Below are 22633 nucleotides of genomic sequence, written 5' to 3'. Positions count from 1 at the left end.
TTCTCTCTCACATCCTGTAATTCACCGTTGAAAGGGTGCAGAATAAACCAGAAGCAGATTTAACACGTAGCATTTGTTGAGCACTTACCCAGGCCCTGTGCCAAGAACTTTTCACCGACCGTCAGCAGTATGGAATTGTATTGAGAAAAACGAAAAGAATGAGTGTGAGGAACCTCCTCTGACATTTGACTTCCAGCAAACACGAGGCACCGAATGCCGCAGAATAGCAGTGGGGGCTACTGTTGTTTAGGGTTATATCGCATCCTGCAACATTAGTCACTGGCTGACCCTCATCCTCTAGCCTCCTTCTTGTCTCCAAAATGATGGTCTTTAAAGGAAAGGGAAAAAAAGAGTTGCAAGACCATGACAAAGTCTGACATTCAAAAAACATCACAAGTTCACATAAATGGCAATATTTTAAAACTAAAAATTTGCATGATCTGTCTGAACTCTACTAAGAGCATTTATACCATGAAGAATATTTGTGGCTGCAGATTACCAAAAGCAGCTGGAGCCAGAGTATCTTTTTTATCACTTGGCTGCTGTTACGTACTTGCTTTTGTCTTTTAGCAAAACAACCTACTGCAAGAAAAAAATCAATAATATCCCTTTTAAAATTCAGAAATACTTTTTTCCCAAACAGTTATGCACAATTTCCACCCACAGCATCTTAACTGTTTAGTTCTTACTTGGCACACATGCATATATGGAAATATATGTCATCAGGATCTCACATGTATCAATATAATAGCACAGTAGCTATAATCTCATTAATCTCATAATCTCATTTGTTCTTCAACACTATTCTGATAAGTAACAGGAAAACTATTTTATTTTATTTTATTTTTTTGCGGTACGCAGGCCTCTCACTGTTGTGGCCTCTCGCGTTGCGGAGCACAGGCTCCGGACGCGCAGGCTCAGCGGCCATGGCTCACGGGCCCAGCCGCTCTGCGGCATGTGGGATCTTCCCAGACCGGGGCACGAACCCATGTCCCCTGCACCGGCAGGCGGACTCTCAACCACTGCGCCACCAGGGAAGCCCAGGAAAACTATTTTAAAATGCACTCTAAGCTATGGTGAGAAGTTTAAAGACCCCTCATTTCAGCTCTGTCTAAGAATTGGGCATTCTTAATGCAAGATCCTAAATAATGAAAAAGAAACAGGTCTATTTAATAATAGAGAGTAGACAAAGATAGAAATGGCACCACCATCTGCCTACCTGTCCTCTTTTCTCACATCTCTGTTTCCAGGACAGGATCCTCTCAGGGCTCCGTGCTAACAGCTCCTGGGCATAGCTGACACAGTGATGGAGATGGAGATGGAGAGAGAGATACTTCCTGTGTCAGGAGCATGGAGCTGTACCCAGAGCACCATCTCCCAGTTTGACACCAGCTGCAGTACGCAGTCTGCCACCTCCTCGCCTTGCCCTTTGCCTTCATTATAGCACCAGTTTTCACTGATTCCTCTCCCCCTAAAGCTGTTACACCAGACTCTGGGCTTCTTTACATTCCTGAGATCCCCTCTGTGAGGGGTGTGTGGTGGAGGGAGTGTGTCTAAGGACTTGAGTGCTTGTCTTGCTCAGGAAGTCATGTTACTGACACTTAGGAGCCATAACTTTTTTATGGCCAGATTTTATTGGCCCTTACAAAGCTATGTCTGAGCCACGGTACATTTTAACCAAAACATAATACCACAACCTAAAGATTTTAGTGTGCCTTCCATTTTTACCTTCCCTTACATTCTATAGAGAATTTCCTATTTGTAGGCTTATGGGATTATCAGGAAAAGAACTTTAATAAATATCTTAATAACAACTATACTGTCTTCTAGTTAATATGAGGAGACTGAGCTTCCGGAAGGTGTCAAGCCCACCCCACCTATCATTCAGTGAGGTCTCCTGAGCAGAGCCCAGGGCTTTCTCTTTTGAGCTCATTTTTCCCAGTGTTAAGTTAGTCAGGTTGCAGTCTCTCATTTGTCAATAGTGAAGGAAGCAACTTAATTCTCTACTAAATTTCTGTTTCACTCAGGGACCTGATTGCAGATAAGCCAGACACATTCCAGAATTAGGATCTGGGCTCCCAGGGTCAGGGCTGGGGTTACTGGGGTTAGAGGTTGTGAGAAGATCCATGCGGTCCTCTAGAGGGCGAGCTGCCAGATAAAGGCTGAGACTGAGGATGGCCCCTCCCAGAGGGAGGGCCTGTGGGAAGGAGGAGGAAGGAGATACCTAGGCTGCTTGACCTCAGCCCTATCTTGGCTAAATGCAGTCGTGACCCAGAGATGACCAGAGGGGCAGAGGGGGAGAGTGCGGGGGATGGGGGTAAGGATAGAGGCGGCAGAAGAGACAGAAAGACACGGGCGAAGGGAAGTTATGGAGACCCATGACAGATAAAATGTGCCTGAGACACACGTGATCAGGAAAACAGAAAAGAAGAAATGCGAAAGAAATGGGTGCATGTTTTATGTTGCAAAAACTCAAAAATAATGATACCAGGTTTGAAAGTGACTCCTAAGTGGGGAAAAAATAACTTTCTGCTTTTCCATTTCGTTGTTTACATATAATCCCAAAGAATCTGTCCACGTAGGCCACATACAGTCTATGGAGGCTCACAGCTGCCCCAGATACGAAGCTAGAGTTTATGTTATCTCGTGCTGTAATTGCCAGGGGGTCGCATTCTCATTTCTGTGTGGGTGAATAAAAGGAAGAAGAGATACCATGACCAAGTTTGTGCGGGCAGGAGCCTGCAGGACCATTCACTTGGTGAAGGACTCGGCCAAAACTCCAGCACCTAATCCCTTTTCCACATCTGCCTGTCAGCTCTGCCTGTCTGTCGGTGCCTCCTGCAGACTGAAAGAGCACATGTGGCCGGACCTTGAGGTGGACACACATAGCTGGCGCTTTCTTACGTTAATCACACACACACTTGGCTTTGAAATACCTCTGTGTATTTAGTGCACAGGGAAGTATATTGAGGTTTAAAGTGAAGAATGCTGCGCCACCGCCGCTTTAATCTTCTCTGACCAGACTCCAAATCCCACAGCCGTGTTTCACGTGACCAGACGAGCCAGGACTCCAACAACTGCACAGAGCCCTGGTCAGGCTCAACATGTTTTCCTCACCATCTTGCTCTTCAAATTTAAGGTTTAAAATAAACACAAAGGAAAATCTGCAGGGAAGTTTCTGGAGGGTAGCAGTGGGCAAATGACTGTGGCCAGCTGCTTGTAGACTGTTTCATTGCAAGGGCGGGGATGGAAGTGGGCGTGGTGGTGTCAGGGCTGATTTTTCAGGAATTTCTAGAATAAATATTAGTGTAAAATGTGAGAAGAAACAGCAGTTTTAGCCAGAATGTTCGTTCACTGGAAAATCATAAGTCATCTAATCAAGACAAGGAGAATGCATTATTAGGATGTTCAAACTCATGAAATTTGACTAACTCATCCACTGATTAAGCTATTCAAAAAGTCATTGTATCATTGTTTACATATTTTGTACATGTGTTATGCTTTGTTTTATTGTAATCAATTAGTGGTTTCTTAGAAATTCATTATTCACTAGTCAGTTTTTTTAAGTCCATGAATAGGTTTTCAGCCAGATCAATTTTAAGACACAGAGCCAGTTACAGTTTAATTCTGAAAAATCATATAGGAAAGAAATATGAGAAAAAGACTGTATTTCTTCCAGTTTTATAGCAATTGCAGTAGGTACATTTTAAGTGTTTATATAGTAAAAAGGGCAAGTTTATTTGTGTCTTTTTTTTTTTTTTTTTTTGTGGTACGCGGGCCTCTCACTGTTGTGGTCTCTCCCACTGCGGAGCACAGGCTCCGGACGTGCAGGTTCAGTGGCCATGGCTCACGGGCCTCGCCGCTCCGCGGCATGTAGGATCTTCTCGGACCGGAGCACGAACCCGTGTCCCCTGCATCAGCAGGCAGACTCTCAACCACTGCGCCACCAGGGAAGCCCTGTGTCTATTATTTCATCAGTGTTTTCTTCCCCGTAAGTTTTCTAAATATGTCAGATGGATTGCTTGCTGTTGATCAGGCTCTGATTGTATTTGTGGGTCGATGTTGGGACACCTTTGTTCAAGGGGAGGCTGCTCACCTGACACCATGCACCTTCCTCTCTCACATCATCATCCTTCCAACAGATACCTGAGGACAGACACCCATGCCCAGTAACCCCGTGTCCCACCATCTTCCACCACTGTACTCGCCACATGGATGTTTAGCTGATGACATTTCAGAAACACCAAGTTTTCACAGTGGAGGTTGGACACTAACCTCACAAATCTTGAAGTATAAATTCATTATGGTTTTATTGCTCTTTTTCATTGTATCATTCTGGCCTTAATATTAAATCGTTGCTGATTAAACACAGAAATGAGTAGAAAAAATACGAATAATTATTTTAGATCATTTTAAGTTATTCAAATACTGCTATAGTTGACACTAAAAATATTACCAAAGAAGACCCTTTTGTTACCAGCTGCGGCGGGGTGGCAGGGCCGGGGCCAGCAGGAGGGCCGGGGCCAGCAGGAGGCCCGGCGCCCACGGTGTACGTGCTGCCGTGCCGAGGGGCGCCGCGTGGCCGGGGTCCGGGCCTGCTGCCACTGCTGGCAGTTGTGCATCATGAAAGATGAGCCAGCAGAGGCAGAGCTAATTTTGTGTGATGCTCTTCATCTTGCCTATAAGAGTGATAACAAGAAGGCCATCACTTACACTTACGATTGGGTGGGAAAACTTTTTAAACCAACAATGAGTTACCTGCTTGGAAGGGCCATGGAACAGGAAGACAATGCAATAATAGAAATCTCTCTAAAGCTGGCCACTATTTATGCTGCTCAGAATAGACAGGAATTGGCTCTTGTTGGTTATGAATTCTGCATTTCAACTCTAGAGGAAAAAATTGAAAGAGAAAAGGAATTATCAGAAGACACTTTGTCAGTGGAAGAGAAAGCCAACACCCACCTCCTCTTGGGCACGTGCCTGGACACCCATGCCCGCTACCTTCTGTTCTCCAATCAGCCATCACAGGCACAAAGGATGAATGAAAAAGCTTTGCAGATTTCTGAAGAAATACTAGGAGAAAGACACCCACAGACCATCGTGCTGCTGAGTGACCTGGCCACCACCCTGGATGCACAGGGCCGCTCGGATGAGGCCTGTGTTCACGCGCAGAGGGCATCAGACCTGGCGAGACAGGTGGGGCACCCTGAGCTCCACGTGCTGCTCAGGAATCTAACTGCGATCCTGATGCACAGAGAACGATATGCACAAGCAGAAGAGATCTACCAGGAAGCGCTGAAGCGAGCAAAGCTGAAAAGAGATGAGGTTTCTCTGCAGCACATCAGGGAAGAACTGGCTGAGATGTCAAGAAAAAGGAGACCTATATCATAACCTTATTAAGCTCTAGACCTCTTTTTGTTGTAGGGAATTTATAGTAACACCTCTTTTTCTAGTCCCAGTGGCACCCTGATCAATGGCTTAAATTCCTTACCCTTGATACTCAAGTCCCCTCAACTTAGCCTTGCTGGAGGATAAGCTGTATACACGGCCACGTTTGTTTTGCAAAGAAAACTTTCACCCCCACCTGATTTTGCTTCTAGGGATGGGTGTCAGTTAATGCTTTTCATTGTAGCAGATGGTTGGTTAGGTGCTGTCCATGCTGGTCCGAGAATAACTCTAGATTAAGAGGGGCCAGTTTCCCTCTGGGGTGGGATCCGGCATTTCAGCCAGCCAGGCGTCTCTCCCACAAGAGTTTTGTCCACCAATTTGCTGCCTTCTCTTATCAATACCTGGCAGAACAGAGCTACCGGTCTCATGGCAAAGGGGGATGACGGTGAATTATTTTCTCTTATAGTCCACCTCCTGAAGCCCAGTGTGGGATTTAATGCATAAAAAAGTAGTATCTTGGCTTGCCACCAGCATCCAGCATGAAGTTTTGTGTTTTTTTTTAGAATTTTATTTTAATTTTTTATTGAAATATAGTTGATTTTAATTATTTTTTTAACATCTTTATTGGGGTATAATTGCTTTACAATGGTGTGTTAGTTTCTGCTTTATAACAAAGTGAATCAGTTATACATATACATATGTTCCCATATCTCTTCCCTCTTGCATCTCCCTCCCTCCCACCCTCCCTATCCCACCCCTCCAGGCGGTCACAAAGCACCGAGCCAATATCCCTGTGCCACAGCATGAAGTTTTAAAGTGGGAATTAGGCACTTGAAAGCATAGTGCCCATTTGATTATAAATAAAAGTGAACTGTATGTTTTTGTATGTATCTGGTTATATACAACTGTGAAAAAAGGAGGGCAAGGAATGATGACGCCCTGCATCCCTGCTTTCTGAGCATTCACTCCTCTGCACCTGGTCACGGTGTCTCCAAACCCTCTGACTCCGAGTGGGGCCCTGCAGGTGTAGTGTTGAAAGCTTCCCAGTCATTCTGATGTGTCTTGCTGGTGCTGTAGAAGAACCAGTGCCCTGGATCCTAGCTCTGGCTTTTGGAGTTTGGGTCTCAGTATCCTCGTGTGTAGTGAGAATCTCTCTTAGCCCTGGAAGAAGGCATCTGGTGGATGACCTTACCTGGATAGGCCGCTGTGTTGAGAGCCTTATCACACTGCCTCAGAGTGTGTAAAGTACACAACACAGGGTACTTTAAAAACACTTTAAACATTGCATCTGTTTCACAGGTACTTTAAAACATTGATGATATTTTCACCCCAGCAGTTCTGCGGTTCTTCTAGGTACCGCGAAGGAACCCTGTTGCTGCTGGTATGCCGGTGGGGGTGGGGTGGGCAGGATAAACTTATAGTTGGGTTCCTGTGTACATACTGGGAGAACCCTTTCATAATAAACTAGACACTCTACAATAAAATAAAACAAAAGGAAGAAGACCCTTTTGCATGAGGCCCCCATCTTTTTCCCTTTTCTGCCCACTGGTACCACCGTCAGACTCAAGTCAACTTCAGCTGCCTGGACTGATCCTGATCTAACAGAGGGATATTTAAACAGCTCCAAGAGTCTTATCTCCATCTCGATATTACACCATTGCAGTTCTGATAACTAGGTTTTCACCTCATTTCCAAGCACTGGTCCCACCTGTGGGTCTTTTACCGGGGTTTCTTCCATGGTCCCAGTTTTTCAGTACCAAATCTCATAACCTACCTTGCAATAACAGCAGTAGTAATAAAAATAATAACACATCTTTGAGTAATAATAACTCATCGTTGAATAATAATAGCAATAATTACATTCTTGAGCACTTGCTACATGCCAGGCAGTTTTCAAAATGCATTACACACATTAATTCATTTAATATGTGCATCGGAGGTGCCCCCTTTGCCAGCTTTCCTCCTAGAATTGTAAACCGACTGGGAACTTTGTCCACGAGCAGAAGCCTCTCTCTGCATGGAAAGCAGCCTTAACACTAAGGGTCTTGATCCCTTCATCCCATTATTGTCTACATCAATTTCTACTGGACTTTAGGGCCCTTAGCATTTCATTTTATACCCTCCCATCCACTCCTGCTGTAGCTTGTCCTGACTACAACCTCAAGAGAGACAACTTCTGCAACCAGAGCCTGCAATTGGTCAGCTGCCCAGGAATCCCTGCCTCCTCAGAGGAAGGGGGCAATAGGGGGCAGTAGTGGTGCCAAGCTCTCCTTTCCTCACCGGCCCTGCTTTGCTGTCAGTTACTGACATGTCCTAGTAAATCCTGAAATGCATCTCTCTACGGCATTCATGTCAGGGCCAAACATCACCATGTCCACAGGGTACTTGATGGAACAAACTGATTCATACTAATTCCATGTAGCAAGAAACTATAAAACAGGACCTTATTGTATTTATTTGCAAAATGTTTTAAAATTATCTTTAAAGGGCTTCTTTCAGAGTAGGTAATAAATACTCCCCAGAAACCCTAAGCATAGCAATCAGCATATGTGAAGTAATCAAAAGAATAAAACAATATGTTTAATCAGGAAGAATACAACTCTTTCTGGGTCATGCTAGAGAAATGAGGTAACAGGACAGGCTCAGCGTCAAGCAATTAGGAGTTTTAATGTTGGTCTGCCATTTACCAGCTGCATGAGGTAAGGAATTTAAGTTCTGCATCTGTTTCTTCATCTGTTAAATAGAAATGCTGCGACACTTCTATCTTTCAGTGCTGCAGTGGGGTTTCAAAATATGGCATTTCAAAGTGCCTGGCACAGAGTGTGGCACAAATACATGCTCAGTAGTGGTGAGGACGCTAGTGATGTAATGATTATGACCGTGGCCATGGCCATGGACCACGGAGATATGCTATTTGGCTCTCTGGGAGAGACCACAGGATGAGCATTTGGTAACTGATGAATGAAACATCAAAAGAGAAGAATGGAAAAAGGAAAAGGAAGGGAAAGGGGAAAAAGAGCTAAGATAGTTTAAAAACTAGAAGAGGCAGAAAAAAGTAGAGCAATACAAAACCAGCCTTGTGGCCCCTGGCATCATAAACATTTCCTAGAAGCTTCATAAGTTCATTTTTCTTTTCTCAGCCATTGCAGAATATTTCAATATCTGCCTGGGTTGCACTGAGGACCCTTAACCCAACTAAGTTTTGCTCTGTTTTTAAAAACACTGATTCTCAGGGAATTTGCAATGATTTAAATTAATCACATGAAACTAAAGGTATGTACTACACTATGCTACAAACTCAAGTTATAACTGAGTTGGCTGTCTAGTAGAAAGAAATAAAGAATCAGAACATTCATAAGTACCTAGAATGATATTTACCTAAGAACAGCAAAAGCAGGAAGTAGTGCAGACATAAAGTGAGACCTGAAAGTCAGGATTATTCTGTCAGACTTTCCTGAGGCAGACACCCCAAATGCCATCCAATCCCGCCACAGAAGACAATCCTCATGAGAATTTTGAAAAGACAAGTTGAGTCGTATGTTGGAACAAATGATGGGTTTTTACTCTCCCACAACACCAAATTGTTGAAAGATTTCAGAGGTTGTATAAATAAAATATAAATATCGAAGTTCATAGTTCCCCTTCCACAAGTTTATCTTTGTTTATGTGAAGAATTGAAAATCAAAATGTGAGTTGACATTAGCTATTCCTTCCATAGTAATGTCTGATTTTGTCAATGAGGGAAAAAAAAGTTCAAATATGTTCATTATCTCATTAAAATCAACTGCCCAGTCTTCTCCCTTTCTGATTTTCGTTACCTAAAAAAATTTGGTCTTGTTGTTCACAGTCCGATCTGCTTAACGCTCAGCTCTCATATCCCCCATGTTCTTGTCTGCTCTAACCTGTAGTTTCAAACCAAATCAAAACCCTTAGTTCAGAGTTTACATTTATGCCAAATTTATGTGAGGCAACAATGCAACATAACCTCCAAAAAAGGTAAGTATCATCCTAGAGATAAGAGAAGTACAATATTCAGAATGCAAGAGGTGCTGGTCCCATTTCACTTTTTGAAAAAAAAAAAAAAAGCACTACACCTAACATATTATTTATATCTCTTAAAGGTTTTAGGGATTCTTCCATTCCTGAGTTCAGAACCAGCCAAAAAATAAGACACAGGAGACCAACAGGTTAAACTGTCAGCTTTATTACTGATAAACTGATTGGAGAAAGTGACCTTAGATCTGTGGACAAAAGAGCCTATTAATACTGTACCCTACAAGCCCTTCCTGCATCCCAGCACCGCCCACACACACAAAGCCTCCCTCAGTGACTGGGGGAGAGTCTGGAGCTGCCTCTGCCTGGGGCAGGGAAGGGAGGGTAAGGGAAGATTACTGTCCTTTTATATTAATAGATTTGTTCCACCCAATTAGCTCACCAGTTATCACCTAACAAGTGAGTGGCTGGCTTCTCTGTAGGAAAGAGTGAGTGAGGGATGGACTAGAGGCCAAGAGTCTCATTCCAGTAGGGGTCCTTCAACATAGAAACGTTAACCAAATGAAAGGAGAGTCCTTCTCAACAACACTCAATTCTAGACTCCTCATCAGATAAAATCTGAGCATGTTGACACCATGACCAGGATAGTTCGGACCTTTGAAACCCTGTATCATAATCACAAATTGCTGTAAGGATAGAACTATGTGAAATTAACACCTTCCTTCCAACTGCTAAATGAGTGGTGGATTTGTCTGCATGGCCCTGTGGCAGAGGCCAAAATTCTACTTGCCCCCCAGTATTTCCTGCATCCTGTTCAGTTAGGCAAGGCCATGTGTCTAGTCCTGCCCAGTGAATTGTGAGCAGGGCTGACGTGTCACCTGCAGCCTAAGGCAAGTCTGTTCTTGGTTCTTGGGTCTCTCTTACCCACTGCTGCAGTGACCTGGGGCCTCTGTCAACCTAGGTCTTGAGTGAATGAGAGAGACATTCAAGAAGGCAAGGCCATGGCCACGGGGAACAATGAGGAAGGAAGTGCTTCCCAGAGCGTAGAATCAATTCTGAATCCAGGAACATTCTTCATCCCCTGAAGAGGAGGCCTGTAAAATATCTGTTCAGCAAGATTTCAGAATTGCTGCAGATCAGTGAATGCTGGGCACCTCTTACTCCTTACCATTCTGAATGGAGTGTTGACTCTGTTCTGTCACTGTATGTTGGGTGTGAGGGATGCAAAGAACCTCTCTTTTTAGTTCACAAGTTTCTGGAGCAAGAGTGACCATATGCAGACCTCATACAGAGGCTATCATGGGACTCCTCAAAAATCCCAAACCTGAAGCTCAAAGCCTTGATTTGCTGTGACTTTAAGCTGCCTCCCCTGTGGAGGAGCTAGGTGAAATCTATATTTGGAAAAAGAAGAGCAAAGGTATGTTGGTGGCCAGAAGGGAAGACTAAGGTGGTGACAGTGTTGCTCACCAAATGCTCTGGTTCAAAGAGGCTAAGTGCCGAGGTCTTGTCAATAAGCTGTGGACGGAAGTGACTCCAGGTATCTGTCCCTGTATCTAAGACAAGAGACTAAGGAAACTTTATGTTGAGACAGCAGAGCCACAGCAGAGCCGGAAACATTCCTGGTGCGTCACTACACGCTGCAGGACAACTTTCCTGGAAAGTTACAGGGACCTATAGGCATTTCATGAAATTACTAAGTTAAACCACTAAGATTTAGGGTTTTGCTTCTTACTGCAGCATAGCCTAGCTTATCCTGTCTGAGATGAAACACAGGGAGCAGAATTCTGAAGTTCCTCAGAGATCAGTCCGGATCCTATTTTCCTTCTAACTCTATGGGCTCTTCCTAGAGGATCTTATACATTCTCATGACTTTAAATACCATCTATAGGTAGGTAAGCCTACTCCCAAGTTGCCCCTGGCAGCTCTGAGCTGTACTTGCCATCCTGGCAAAATTAGTTGTGCCCCTTTCATTCTCAAATATGCCCTAGTTCGGATAATTAAATAATATAGCACCTTATTTATATGTCAACTACTGTCAAATCTCTATTTCCAATCCCAGGCCTCTTTTAGAGCTTCACACATAGACAATGCAGCCATACAAGCAACACCTCCATTTGTATATATCACAAGCATAGGCATCTCAAGCTTAACATTTCCTATACTGAAATTTTTTCTTCTCACCTTTGCAATCTGCTGCTTCTCCAATATGCCACATGCCATGGACCCATTTGGTCAAGTTAGAAACATGATGTCATCTGTGACACCTGCCTCCTTACCGCCCACATCCAATGTCTCACCAAGGCCTGTCAATTCCACCTCTAAAATACATCACAAACCACGCACATCTTCTCATCTCTACTGCCACAACCTGATCCAAGTCGCCACTATTCTGGGCCCTGCAATAGCTTCCTGACTAGTCTCTACTCTTGCTTCTACTCTGGACACAGCGGCAAGAATGACCTTTAAAACTTAAATTAGATCATGTCCTTTCCTAGCTTCAGACCATTCAGTGATTCTAAAAACAGAATCCTCAATTCTGGTCCATAAGGTCCTGCATGATTTTGTACCTGTCAACTTTCCTGGCCTTTACTTCCCACCTCCCACATCTCTGCTCCAGTCATTCTGTCCTTTTTCTAGTCCTCCAGCAAGCCATGTTCTTTCCTACCCTAATGCATCTTCACCTACGCTTCCTTCTATCTGGCAGAGGCTGTTACATGCTCAGCAAAGATCACATTCTCTTCACCTACCTAGGTGTGCTGCTAGACTATATTTCCCAGACTCCTTTGCAGTCATTATAGCCAGAGGATACAATTCTAGACAATATGATGTGATCATAAGTCACGTATACCTCTTCTAGGCCTGGCCCATACAGACATCCCCTACATGCTCCTCCGTGCTCTTTCCCCTTTCCCATTGGCTGCAATGGAGATGACCACCAGGCAACTCTCGCAGCCACATGTGGAAGATGGAAGATCATCTGTCAGAAAGAGACTCAGAATGACTGCGTGGAGAAAAGCTATCTCATCTTTCTGTCTTCTGCCCAGTACGGTACCTGAGTAAGAAATACACTTCTATTGTGTTTAAGCCAGTATATATCTGGGGGTCTATTATTACAATGGTTAGCACTATTTAATCAAAAACCTGTACCTGGAGCATTGCTCAACCATACCACCACCACTATGCACACACACATGCACCCCTACACTCAGTAACTCTGCATTGCTCACACCTACTCATAGCCTAGGTCTGGGCTTACACGCATTGGGAGGCCATCCCTGAATCCCCTCATCCACTCTAAATTAAGTTGTGCTGACATTCTCTTTCTCCACACGCTAGTCCTTCCTGTCACTTTACTCATCACAATGCTTAATTACATATTCATTTGTGTGTATATTTATTTAAAGTCTATGTCCACAACTGGTCCATAAGATCCATGGAATCAGAACCTTTTGTCCACCAAAATAATACACACAGAGCTTGCACGGTGCTTGGCATACAACAGTCACTTAATAAATTTAAAAATATACAGGATGAACCAATGAGAGGCCACTCTCAAGGGAATACATATGTTTTTTATCACAAGACCACAACTCTAGACCAAAAATCATAGAGAATTAAAATATATATCATAGGAATTTTTTAATATTTAATCATTCAGAATGCAATTCTGGGACAATCGACAACCAAGAGAAACCCTACACTGTGAAGCAGTGTTAGCCAGCTGAATAATATAACAGTATTGCCCCGATATGTACAACCAAGAAGTCAATTTCCATTCCTTTCATAAAACCTCTTGCTAAACGTTTACATTTTCTTCCCATCAAGAATGCATTAACGAGATCATGCTTATATAGCTAGTCAGCACAAGAGACAATGACAATTTACACAGGTCTGGTTTAAGTCTTGCAGTAGAGTGCTCACAACTCAAGCTATAGCTGTTGACCTTTCCGATGGCATTCATTATGTGACATTGTCACCAATTACATTAAAAGGACTCACTAACTTTTAAAATCTAGAATTACTCAAAAAGTTCTGTATTGCAAATAATACATGGACTATTGCATCTACACCTAAAATGGCAAAATCACTTAAATCTCTTCTATGGTCTTCTGTGTCTTATATGTAGGAAAATGAACATTATAGACCAAGTTCTTATATTTTTACTTGAGTCTATTTTAAGTAATGCCTATTAATATTTAAATGATTAAAAAATAAATCAATGTTAAATATTAACTGCACAAAATCTAAAAGAAAATGGCCATATTACATCATACTACATTATATAGATTAAAAGCAGTTAATTAGAAGGCTTTTTAAAAATTTAAAGTTTCTGACATCATCTTCCACCATTCCATTAATTCTTCCTTCTCTTCTTCTTTCCTTTCAGAAAATGACTCCAGTTCAAAATCAACCTAAAGGAGGAAATAAGGGTATATTGTTATCAAACTGATTACGTACCTTTAAAAACTGAGAAAAGAACAGCAGGTTTAGAGTTTATTAAAATAAGCTCAATCCAGCCACCTGAATTAAAATATATCCTAAAAAACCTCTCATGATAAGCAACAAGACACTTTTAGGGAAAAAGAATATCAAAAGCCATTATGTTTCAAATGTGCTTTGATCTAATAGCTTTCTAGAATTATTGGAAAGCAGATTATTTAGAGGCAGATTGTTTAAAGGCAGTTTTTCCCCCATAAAAAGTTGTAACTTATAATTAGTTTTCTGCCTTTGACTATTCAGTGAGCTTCTCCTGCCAACCTTAAATTTTCTCCTAAAAGCTGGGGAAATATGGAAGAATGCAGTTCAGTGTCCTGGTGTTCCAATCCACAAGGTTCTGCTTTCTAGAACCTTGAATCTGCTAAAAAAAAATGATGGAAATACACACATCTCCAAACCACCACGAAGGCCAGTAGTGCAGGAACTCAACTCTCCTATGAACTGGGCATCCTCATCAGGTCTATGGAGAATTCATACACTTCTGCACAAAGGACTATTCAAAATACGCAGCTCCAAACCCCAGTCCTCCCCGGGCCCAGGAGATAGCCATGCCCCATTCCACATGGATCTAAGAGTTCTTTGATCTGGCCACTTGAGCCTGTGGTTATTTAAGAAAGTGACTACTCAATACCTCCTTGAACTCACACGGGCTAGAAAGGCTAAGGGTCAAAATAGCTGAACCTTTTACAACCTGGCTCTGGAGCTACTTTTGTCCAGGTTTTATTTGCCCAAATTTACCTCCTGATTTTAATACATATCCAGCCTAATATATACATACACACAATCGAAACCAAAGCAACAGTTAAAACCTCAGGATATTTAGTTTGCAAAACTAAGCATTTATACTCCAAACTTTGGGGACATAAACAAAAATACAATAAATTCTTTTCAAGCTTTTTAATTGGAAACTCTGTAGGCCATTCCATAGTAAACGTAATACAAGGACAATAGTAAAATCCTTCTCTAAAGGAGTTTTGGTCTTATCACCACCACCTTCCTAGTAAAATAAATGGTATTTACTTAAATAGGTATCATTCTTGATAGTTCTTAGCATAGAGGGCCTTGCTCATAGTGTGTGCTTAATAAATGTTTAGTTAATGCCTAAATTTACCTTGCAGGCCTAATTTATTTTTCCAAATACTTATTGAGTAAGGTATTATACTAGGTGCTAGGGATAAAAAGATAAATTGAACAGAATATTATTGAGTTTGAAATCAAGGTCAGCAAATAAAAGCTTCATTTTTTTTAAGGTTTTATTTGATTTTCTGGTGGATCTCTTCAAAAACTGAGAAATGGTAATAGAGCTTCACACTGAGTGGTGTTAAATCAATCACTGAGCCCTTGGGCAAGTCACTTAACTTTGCTAGGCCTCAGTTTTCTCATCTTTTAACAGATGGATAACAGGATAATAATGGCTTCTATCTCACAGAATTATTATGAGAGCTAAATATAATCACTTAAACATGCCTGACCCATGGTAAGTGCTTAATACATTTTAGCTATTATCACGATCACTTACCCTGACAGCGGGGTTATAAGGAACTGCCACTTTCTTTGTTATCGCCAGATAGCCTGGTGCCGAGGCTGTAACTTTATAGTTTCCAGGAACAAGCAATCTCCAGTAATCACCATCCTTTGCTGCAGGGCAACAAAATTTCAAGTCACAGGCACATATATGAAATGCATAGTTATGCCATCTAAGTTCAATTTTGATTCCCTGTTTTAAAAGTAGATGTTTACTGAATTTAATGAAATTCCATTGAAAAGAGCATGACACTCTCTAGAGGGCATCGTTACTTACAGCAATTTTACAGACATTAATGTTAAGTTATCTAATAAATCTTCTAATATGATGAATCATCATAATCATGTCAGGAGTAACACAGGTTAACAGATATATCAAGTCCCCAGGCAGTGGGATCCCACCATCTGGCACCATGTTTTGATTCTTGCCGAGCATCTGGCTGTGAAGACCCGGCGGTCTGAGTCTAGGTCAGTCTCAGAAAGTGTGGCTGAAGGCACCTTGTCAGAAACCCTCAGGGACTTGTTAGAAATTTAAATTTCTAAAGACTCAGAATAGTTGGTCTGGCTGCCTTCTAGGAACTGCATTTACAATCAGCCCTCCAGAGGACTTCTGTTCCCATTCCTCCCCTCACACCCCCGTCTTCTCCTTGAGCAGCTTAGGTTCCTGGGCACCCCAGTCAACGATACACATATCCTTCAACCTATGTGCTGTTCCCCACCTGCTTATAGGCCTGGCAAACCACCAGCGCTGAGTAACACCCACCTCCTCTACTGTCTGCCTGCCCCTGTGGCTGTGAGGGGCTGGGGAAAACACATACCCAAGCTGGGCTGTCTCCTGTCCACAAACACCAGCCTTCCACAGGCTCTGGTCCTGCCCTGTCTTCCTCCCAAGCCCTTTCACTCTCCCATTTCCTAGATTAGTGTGCATCAATCACCTGGGAAACAGTAAAGTACAAATTCTAATTCACTAGCTCTGGGATGAGACCTGAGCTTCTGCATTTCTGACCAGCTCCAGGTGATGCTGAATTCAGCTGTTGGTAGGGGTCATACTCTGAATACCAAGGACCTAGTGGACAGTCTCCCTTTTCCTAACACCTGTAAAGCATCCTCTTCATCCTCACTCTCTGTTGATGCTTCACATTGTATTTCATTGTGAATATGGAAACCATCAGAAAAAAATAAACCCCCATCACCATCTCTTCCATTCTACCTCTGGACTCTACATCTCCTTTCAGCTAGTGCCTCATTTATCTTCTTTGCTTTACAGAAAAATCAAATGTGTCTCCTCCTCTCTCCTTAGACCCTCCCCAATCGGGCTCCGCTGGTCCATTGCAATAGACTCATCAAGACTCTCCACTCTGCCTTATCCACAAGATTCTCCACTCTGCCTCATTCCTGACACTTTTCACACTCTCTCCCTCCTGAAACATTCCAGCCTTCCTGAACAAGGCACTGGGTTTTCTCTCCACCTTAGACCCCGTTGTTCATCCCTCCCTACTACCTCACCCTGCCCTAGAAAAGCTGCAGTGTCCCAGAGCCCACTCCTCAGATTTCATTCCTTTCTACCTATAATTATTCCCAACGTCCAGATTTTTCTAAATTTTTCACAGCTGGAATGCAGAGAAAATAATGTTTGTATGTTACGCTAGAGTTAACAGAAGCAGTTACTTGTGGCCACAGGGGACATGGCCTGGGTCCTTCAGGAGCCCCTCCCTGGGGGCGAAGGGAGCAATAACTTGGCACAGGTTCTGGCATATTGGTCTGGAAGCTGGGCTGGCACTTCATGGGGTGTTGATAAGTATTGTTTAATGAATAAATAAATGGAGTTTTAGAGAACAAATATTCAGAATTTTAAAAATACACATTATAAATGTGGAGGTTAAGAAATAGGTAATGGTATAGGATGTTTGGGCACTAAAGGTTAATTAATGCTAAGGTCTACAAACATGTAGAGTTTATAGCTAAAAAGATATTGTTGTTGTTGAAAAGATCCCAACAAATGAGAGTTACACTAAAACGACCTGGATAGATATTTATTAACAGGAGTAGGTAGGTTTGCCAGGAAAATACATCATTTTCCCCAAAGTAGGAAAATGGAAATGAGGCTTTAAACTTAGAAATAACTAACATCAACCTCAATCCTGTAACATCCTGTTCAGCCTTGAATACATCTGGATTTATGATACAGATTAAATGAAGAAATGGATGGGAAATCCTAGACACACAATACACTGGCAGTTACCGTCCTTCCTACTCTTCTGCTCCCTCCTGAGGTTCACCAATTAACAGCTCATTAGTACTTCTTCTTAGAAGAGATCAGTATTTTAATTCCAGCTGGTTCATCTTCCTTTGCCTCGACAACTGCAGAGACTCCCGCAGATGGCCCCACCTCACAGCTCTGGGGTGAGACAGCTGAGGAAAGGGCGCCACCTGCTGCACCCCAATTTCTAAGCGCAGCAGCCATCCTAAGTAATTGCTTGACCTGCTCCCCAGAAAAAATTTAACTAGATCAAAGCTGGGGGGAGAGAGAGGGTAAAGAGACATGACGCATTTAATTGCTTTGCTTAGAACAGTGTAAGAAGTATAACTATGCTAAGAAGTAACCACGCTCTCGTGTGCAATACTAGAGCCTCCGATCATGGCAGAAAACACCCACCAGATGTGATATCATGGTCTATTCCTTCCACGGAGATGGTTGCATTGGCAATTGGGTTACCCTGAAGGTCTCGGACAAATCCTTTAACCCCTCGGTGTATCTGTGATGGTCAAGAACAACCAAAAAATCTGTATTAGAAACGACCTAAAAACATGCTTCAATCAAACATCTTATTTTCTAGCAAAATACTGCAGATCCCCACTGTTTAAGAATCAAAACAAGCTAAAAAAAGCCACTGAATTTTCTGTGTACTCTTTACTCTGCTTTTCTGCAAGCAGACAAATGAGAAGTAATCCCCTGAAAACTGATATCTTGTTCTGAGTCAAAGAAGACTTTGAAGTACCTTACAAACCACCAAAACAAAAACAAAACAAAAAGGTCTGTCAATGTGTAAAACAGTTCTGGTCTTAGCACATTTCATTGTTTTCTCTCTATTTTAAATTTGGTCACTTGCGTATACTTTATATGGCAGCTGTCAGTTAAAAAGATAACCACATTACAGCCCTTCAATACTTTTTACTTCTAGATAAAAGGATATACACTGTGAATACTTTTGCATTAAACCAATTAATAATATCATTTTGGTTGATAATCAGTGCATGAAAGGTCAGTGAACTTACTAACTGAAAACTGGGTTTAGAAATAAAATGGAAGAGTTTTTATTGAGACAAGCCCGTGAATTAAGTTGCTGTCATCAACTAACTACTGCAATGCAAACTACAGAAACAGCTTTATTTTCTTTTATTTTTATTATTTTTTTTTTGCGGTACGCGGCCCTCTCACTGCTGTGGCCTCTCCCATTGCGGAGCACAGGCTCCGGACGCGCAGGCTCAGCAGCCACGGCTCACGGGTGCAGCCGCTCCGTGGCATGTGGGATCTTCCTGGACTGGGGCACGAACCCATGTCCCCTACATCAGCAGGTGGACTCCCAACCACTGTGCCACCAGGGAAGCCCCAGAAACAGCTTTATTTTTAAATGATAATTCAACTAAGTCAATATGTATTTGAAGTGACGGAGAGCCACTTAAGGTCTCTGAGAAGGTACTGCTTCTGAAATATCAAATGATAATCTATTAAGCTTGATTACCTAACAAAACATCCCCCTCCCCAATGCTCCAGTTGCTCCTCACTCATCTGGCCCCAGAAAATGAATTTTCTTTTGCTATTGATGATATTTGAATATTTCCCTACAGAAAGTAGAATAAGTCTCATGTATCCCTTTGTCACTGGAGAATAAATTTGGCAGCGGTACAATGTTTTATCAAAGAGATAGCCCTGGATATCAGCAAATTCTTTTTTCATTTGCTTTTTTTTTTTTTTTGTGGTACACGGGCCTCTCACTGTTGTGGCCTCTCCTGTTGCAGAGCACAGGCTCATGTGCAGGCTCAGCAGCCATGGCTCACGGGCCCAGCCGCTCTGCGGCATGTGGGATCTTCCCGGACCGGGGCACGAACCCGTGTCCCCTGCATCGGCAGGCGGACTCTCAACCACTGCGCCACCAGGGAAGCCCCCATTTGCTATTTTTTAAAAAAGCAAAACCTCTGAAACTCTATAAAAGTAACACACAATTCTTTTCTCTAAAGGCAATTTACCAATGGTAAAAAGCTATACATGTTGTCAGTAATAATAAACAATATTTTAATGGCAACCAGTATAGTGAGAAGAGAGTAAACACTTTTTTAAAACAAAAAGACATTCTTAGACTTTTCCCCAAGACTTACCTATGGATTAGCTAACCAAAATTGTAAGAGGCTGAAATTTAGCCACTGGAAACAAGAAAAGTTAGCTTTCTGAATGAAATTCACATGGTAAAAGTCACTGGGATCAGAAAAATTGTGGAGATGAATTTATTCATCTTGAGGCACTATAATCCTGATATATTATAAACCTTAAAGAAATGAAAGTTTTAAACTTCCTCATCTTTGGAAAATAAATCAATCATTTCAAAAACATATAATGCACCTACATTAGGCACAAATATACCCAGTTAATATTCATAACTTTACTTTTTTCTGCCTCTGCAACCCAAGACTTAAATTACAGTATGTGATTAACAAATAGTTAAATAAGTAAATGTCTATCTCTGATATGCCAATTGTGAAGCACAATATTTCTGTTAGAAATTTTCCACTGTAGGAATAAATCTCAACTGAAGTGTTATAGGCTGTCACGACTCCACAGGAATGCAGACTAGAAAATACTGTCACTTTAAGACTTTTGCAAAAGAAATCCCAGAAGTTCAAATTTCACTCATACCTGGGGAAGCTATTTTACTACACTTGTCCTTCCTATAATTCTCTCTCCCCAGATTCCAGGACATTTCAATCAACCAAGGCTTTAAAAAAAAAATCCAGAATATTCTTCATTGTTACTAGAACTGTTTATGTCAATAGCCCTTAAATCCTCGAATACTTAAATGCCCCCCAGAGAGCTTGCTGAAATGGAGACTCTGGAGTCCTGCCCTGCTAAGAGTGTGATTCAGTGTTGGGACAGGAAACTCGTTTTTAACAAGAATCTAGATGATTCTGATGCAGGTGCTCATGAACCATTCTTGAAAAATTCTTTGGAAATTTTGAGAACTAGATGGTTCCAAAGCTATTGTGTGGGAGCTCTTCTTAGCAAACTATTTACCCTAATTAACTTTACAGTTCCAGTTCCTGCAAACATTCCTTTAAAACTCTGCAAGAGATTTCCTCTCAACCAATTACTGAATTGGATCCCCTAATCACCTACTTTCCACGAGTTGTAAAATTAGTCCACACTTAGATTTTAGGCCCAGGTGTTCAATCATTAATCACCACCATATTGTTCCATTGTCAAGAAAATTTCAACACAGAACTTCTGGCAGTCTTCACTGATCTTCCGCCAGCCTTTGATTCCCTAAACTAGAGTGTCCTCCGAGGCAAGCTGTGTGAGCTCACTGCAAATACCACTCTTACTGCTTCTATATAGTCTGCACCATAACACTGATGTCATGCCAGGGTGGGTCACAGGTATCTGTGGACAGATCAAATTCTCATTCCAAGTGGCATAAAACAGGACCTGGTCCCTCTTCTTTTCAGCTTATTCTTACATAAATTGTAACAGCTTTTAGATGAATTAATGCACCTGCCACCATAAATATGACAAGCATTCTCCTCTTTCCAATGGCACACATTTGGGTTTTGTTTTATATTGCATTTTTTTTCTCAAGAACTAAGAGAGAACTTAAGTAGCAGCTGAATTAGTTTTTTAATTGTTGACAGGGTAATAATCTTATTGACATGGACTATAGGGAATCCTATAGCATAGCTCCAATAAGCCTTTTCTGAACTGGCAGGACTGGGATAGGGACCCTTCTGTGTACTGCCACTGCTCTTTATTTTAGCATTTATCATCCTCTCTTGTAATTAGGTATTGATATCTGAACCTCACTAATACAAAGCCTTCTTGAGGGCACTCTCCCCAGTACCTCACAGGGTACCTAGGACATGAAAATAGCTTAATTTTTGTTGAAAAAATATGTACATAAAATGAAAAGCATTGTATTAAGGAGGCATTCTTTGATACCCAGGCAAAGAACACACCAAATTGGCCCATCTTACTTCCTCTGCCTAAAACTATATGTTTAAATTTTGCTCTTAAAAGGTCCATCCAGGGCTTCCCTGGTGGCGCAGTGTCCACCAGGAGAGGCCACAACAGTGAGAGGCCCGCGTACCGCAAAAAAAATAAATAAATAAAGGTCCATCCAAATATAGCTCTCCTCAAAGGACATTCTACAGGGGTACCCACTACGTTTGTTCCAGGGTCACCATGGCTAATTATCCTTAGTTTTGTTGTTGAAAAATGCCTTTTTATGTTAACATGCGGCAGGATCCCACTGATTAAAAAAATCCTGTGTAATGGGTGTTTTTTAATCACTGTCTGTCATCATTGGATCTATTCCATGATAATCCCTTTTGGTAAGGTATTATATGTATACGTGACATGTGTAAAAGAATTCTTAAGCTAATTTTACTTTTTTTTTTTTTTTTTTTTTTTGCGGTACGCGGGCCTCTCACTGTTGTGGCCTCTCCTGTTGCAGAGCACAGGCTCCGGACGCGCAGGCTCATCGGCCATGGCTCACGGGCCCAGGCGCTCCGTGGCATGTGGTTTCTTCCCAGACTGGGGCACGAACCCGTGTCCCCTGCATCGGCAGGCAGACTCTCAACCACTGCGCCACCAGGGAAGCCCTGATTTTACATTTTTTAATGCACTGGGTTCATGTGTATATGTTTATATGTACCTATATATGCAAACAGCATTTGTTTATGTTAAATTAGCTTAAACATTAGTCTGGACTACCTGCCAGCATGTGAAACTAACATTACTCTCCCTGACTTTGGGTGTAAATGGCCGCATACAGAATGGAATGTGAAATTGTCAAGGCACTGCAGGCAAAGAAAAGAGTCCTTAGGTCTTTCCCACCAGCACTGCCCCTGGTGCCAGTGTCTACCTGGTACAGAGGGCTAGGGCTATCAGGGCACTGGCCTGGTTTAAGTCTGAGTAGGTAGGTATTTTATTCTGACACATTGTGAGATTCCCCCAAATTCTGTA

The 22633-nt window shown here is 42.1% G+C and overlaps 2 protein-coding genes across 2 annotated transcripts in view; one reads left to right on the top strand and one right to left on the bottom strand.

Moving 5' to 3' along the window:
• Positions 1 to 4608: 4608 nt before the first annotated feature.
• LOC309961045 (tetratricopeptide repeat protein 19, mitochondrial-like) lies at positions 4609 to 5391 on the top strand (the record flags this gene model as incomplete). The annotated part of the gene is made up of 1 exon (XM_082838074.1): positions 4609 to 5391. The coding sequence occupies exon 1, from the start codon at positions 4624 to 4626 to the stop codon at positions 5389 to 5391; it is 768 nt and encodes a 255-aa protein (XP_082694200.1). The 5' UTR covers positions 4609 to 4623.
• Positions 5392 to 13694: 8303 nt separating this feature from the next.
• The window catches only part of CPE (carboxypeptidase E), a gene marked incomplete at both ends in the record, with an annotated part of 108232 nt that continues 99293 nt past the window's right edge, over positions 13695 to 22633 (bottom strand). The window contains 3 exons of the mRNA XM_082838950.1: positions 13695 to 13793; positions 15398 to 15516; positions 18059 to 18158. Of these exons, the coding sequence (XP_082695076.1) occupies positions 13695 to 13793; positions 15398 to 15516; positions 18059 to 18158 (318 nt within the window). The remainder of the gene's footprint in view (positions 13794 to 15397; positions 15517 to 18058; positions 18159 to 22633) is intronic.

Source organism: Leucopleurus acutus (assembly GCF_964270905.1).
Source record: "Leucopleurus acutus genome assembly, chromosome: 4".
Lineage (NCBI taxonomy): Eukaryota > Metazoa > Chordata > Mammalia > Artiodactyla > Delphinidae > Leucopleurus > Leucopleurus acutus.
This window is presented reverse-complemented; position numbering and strand designations above follow the sequence as displayed.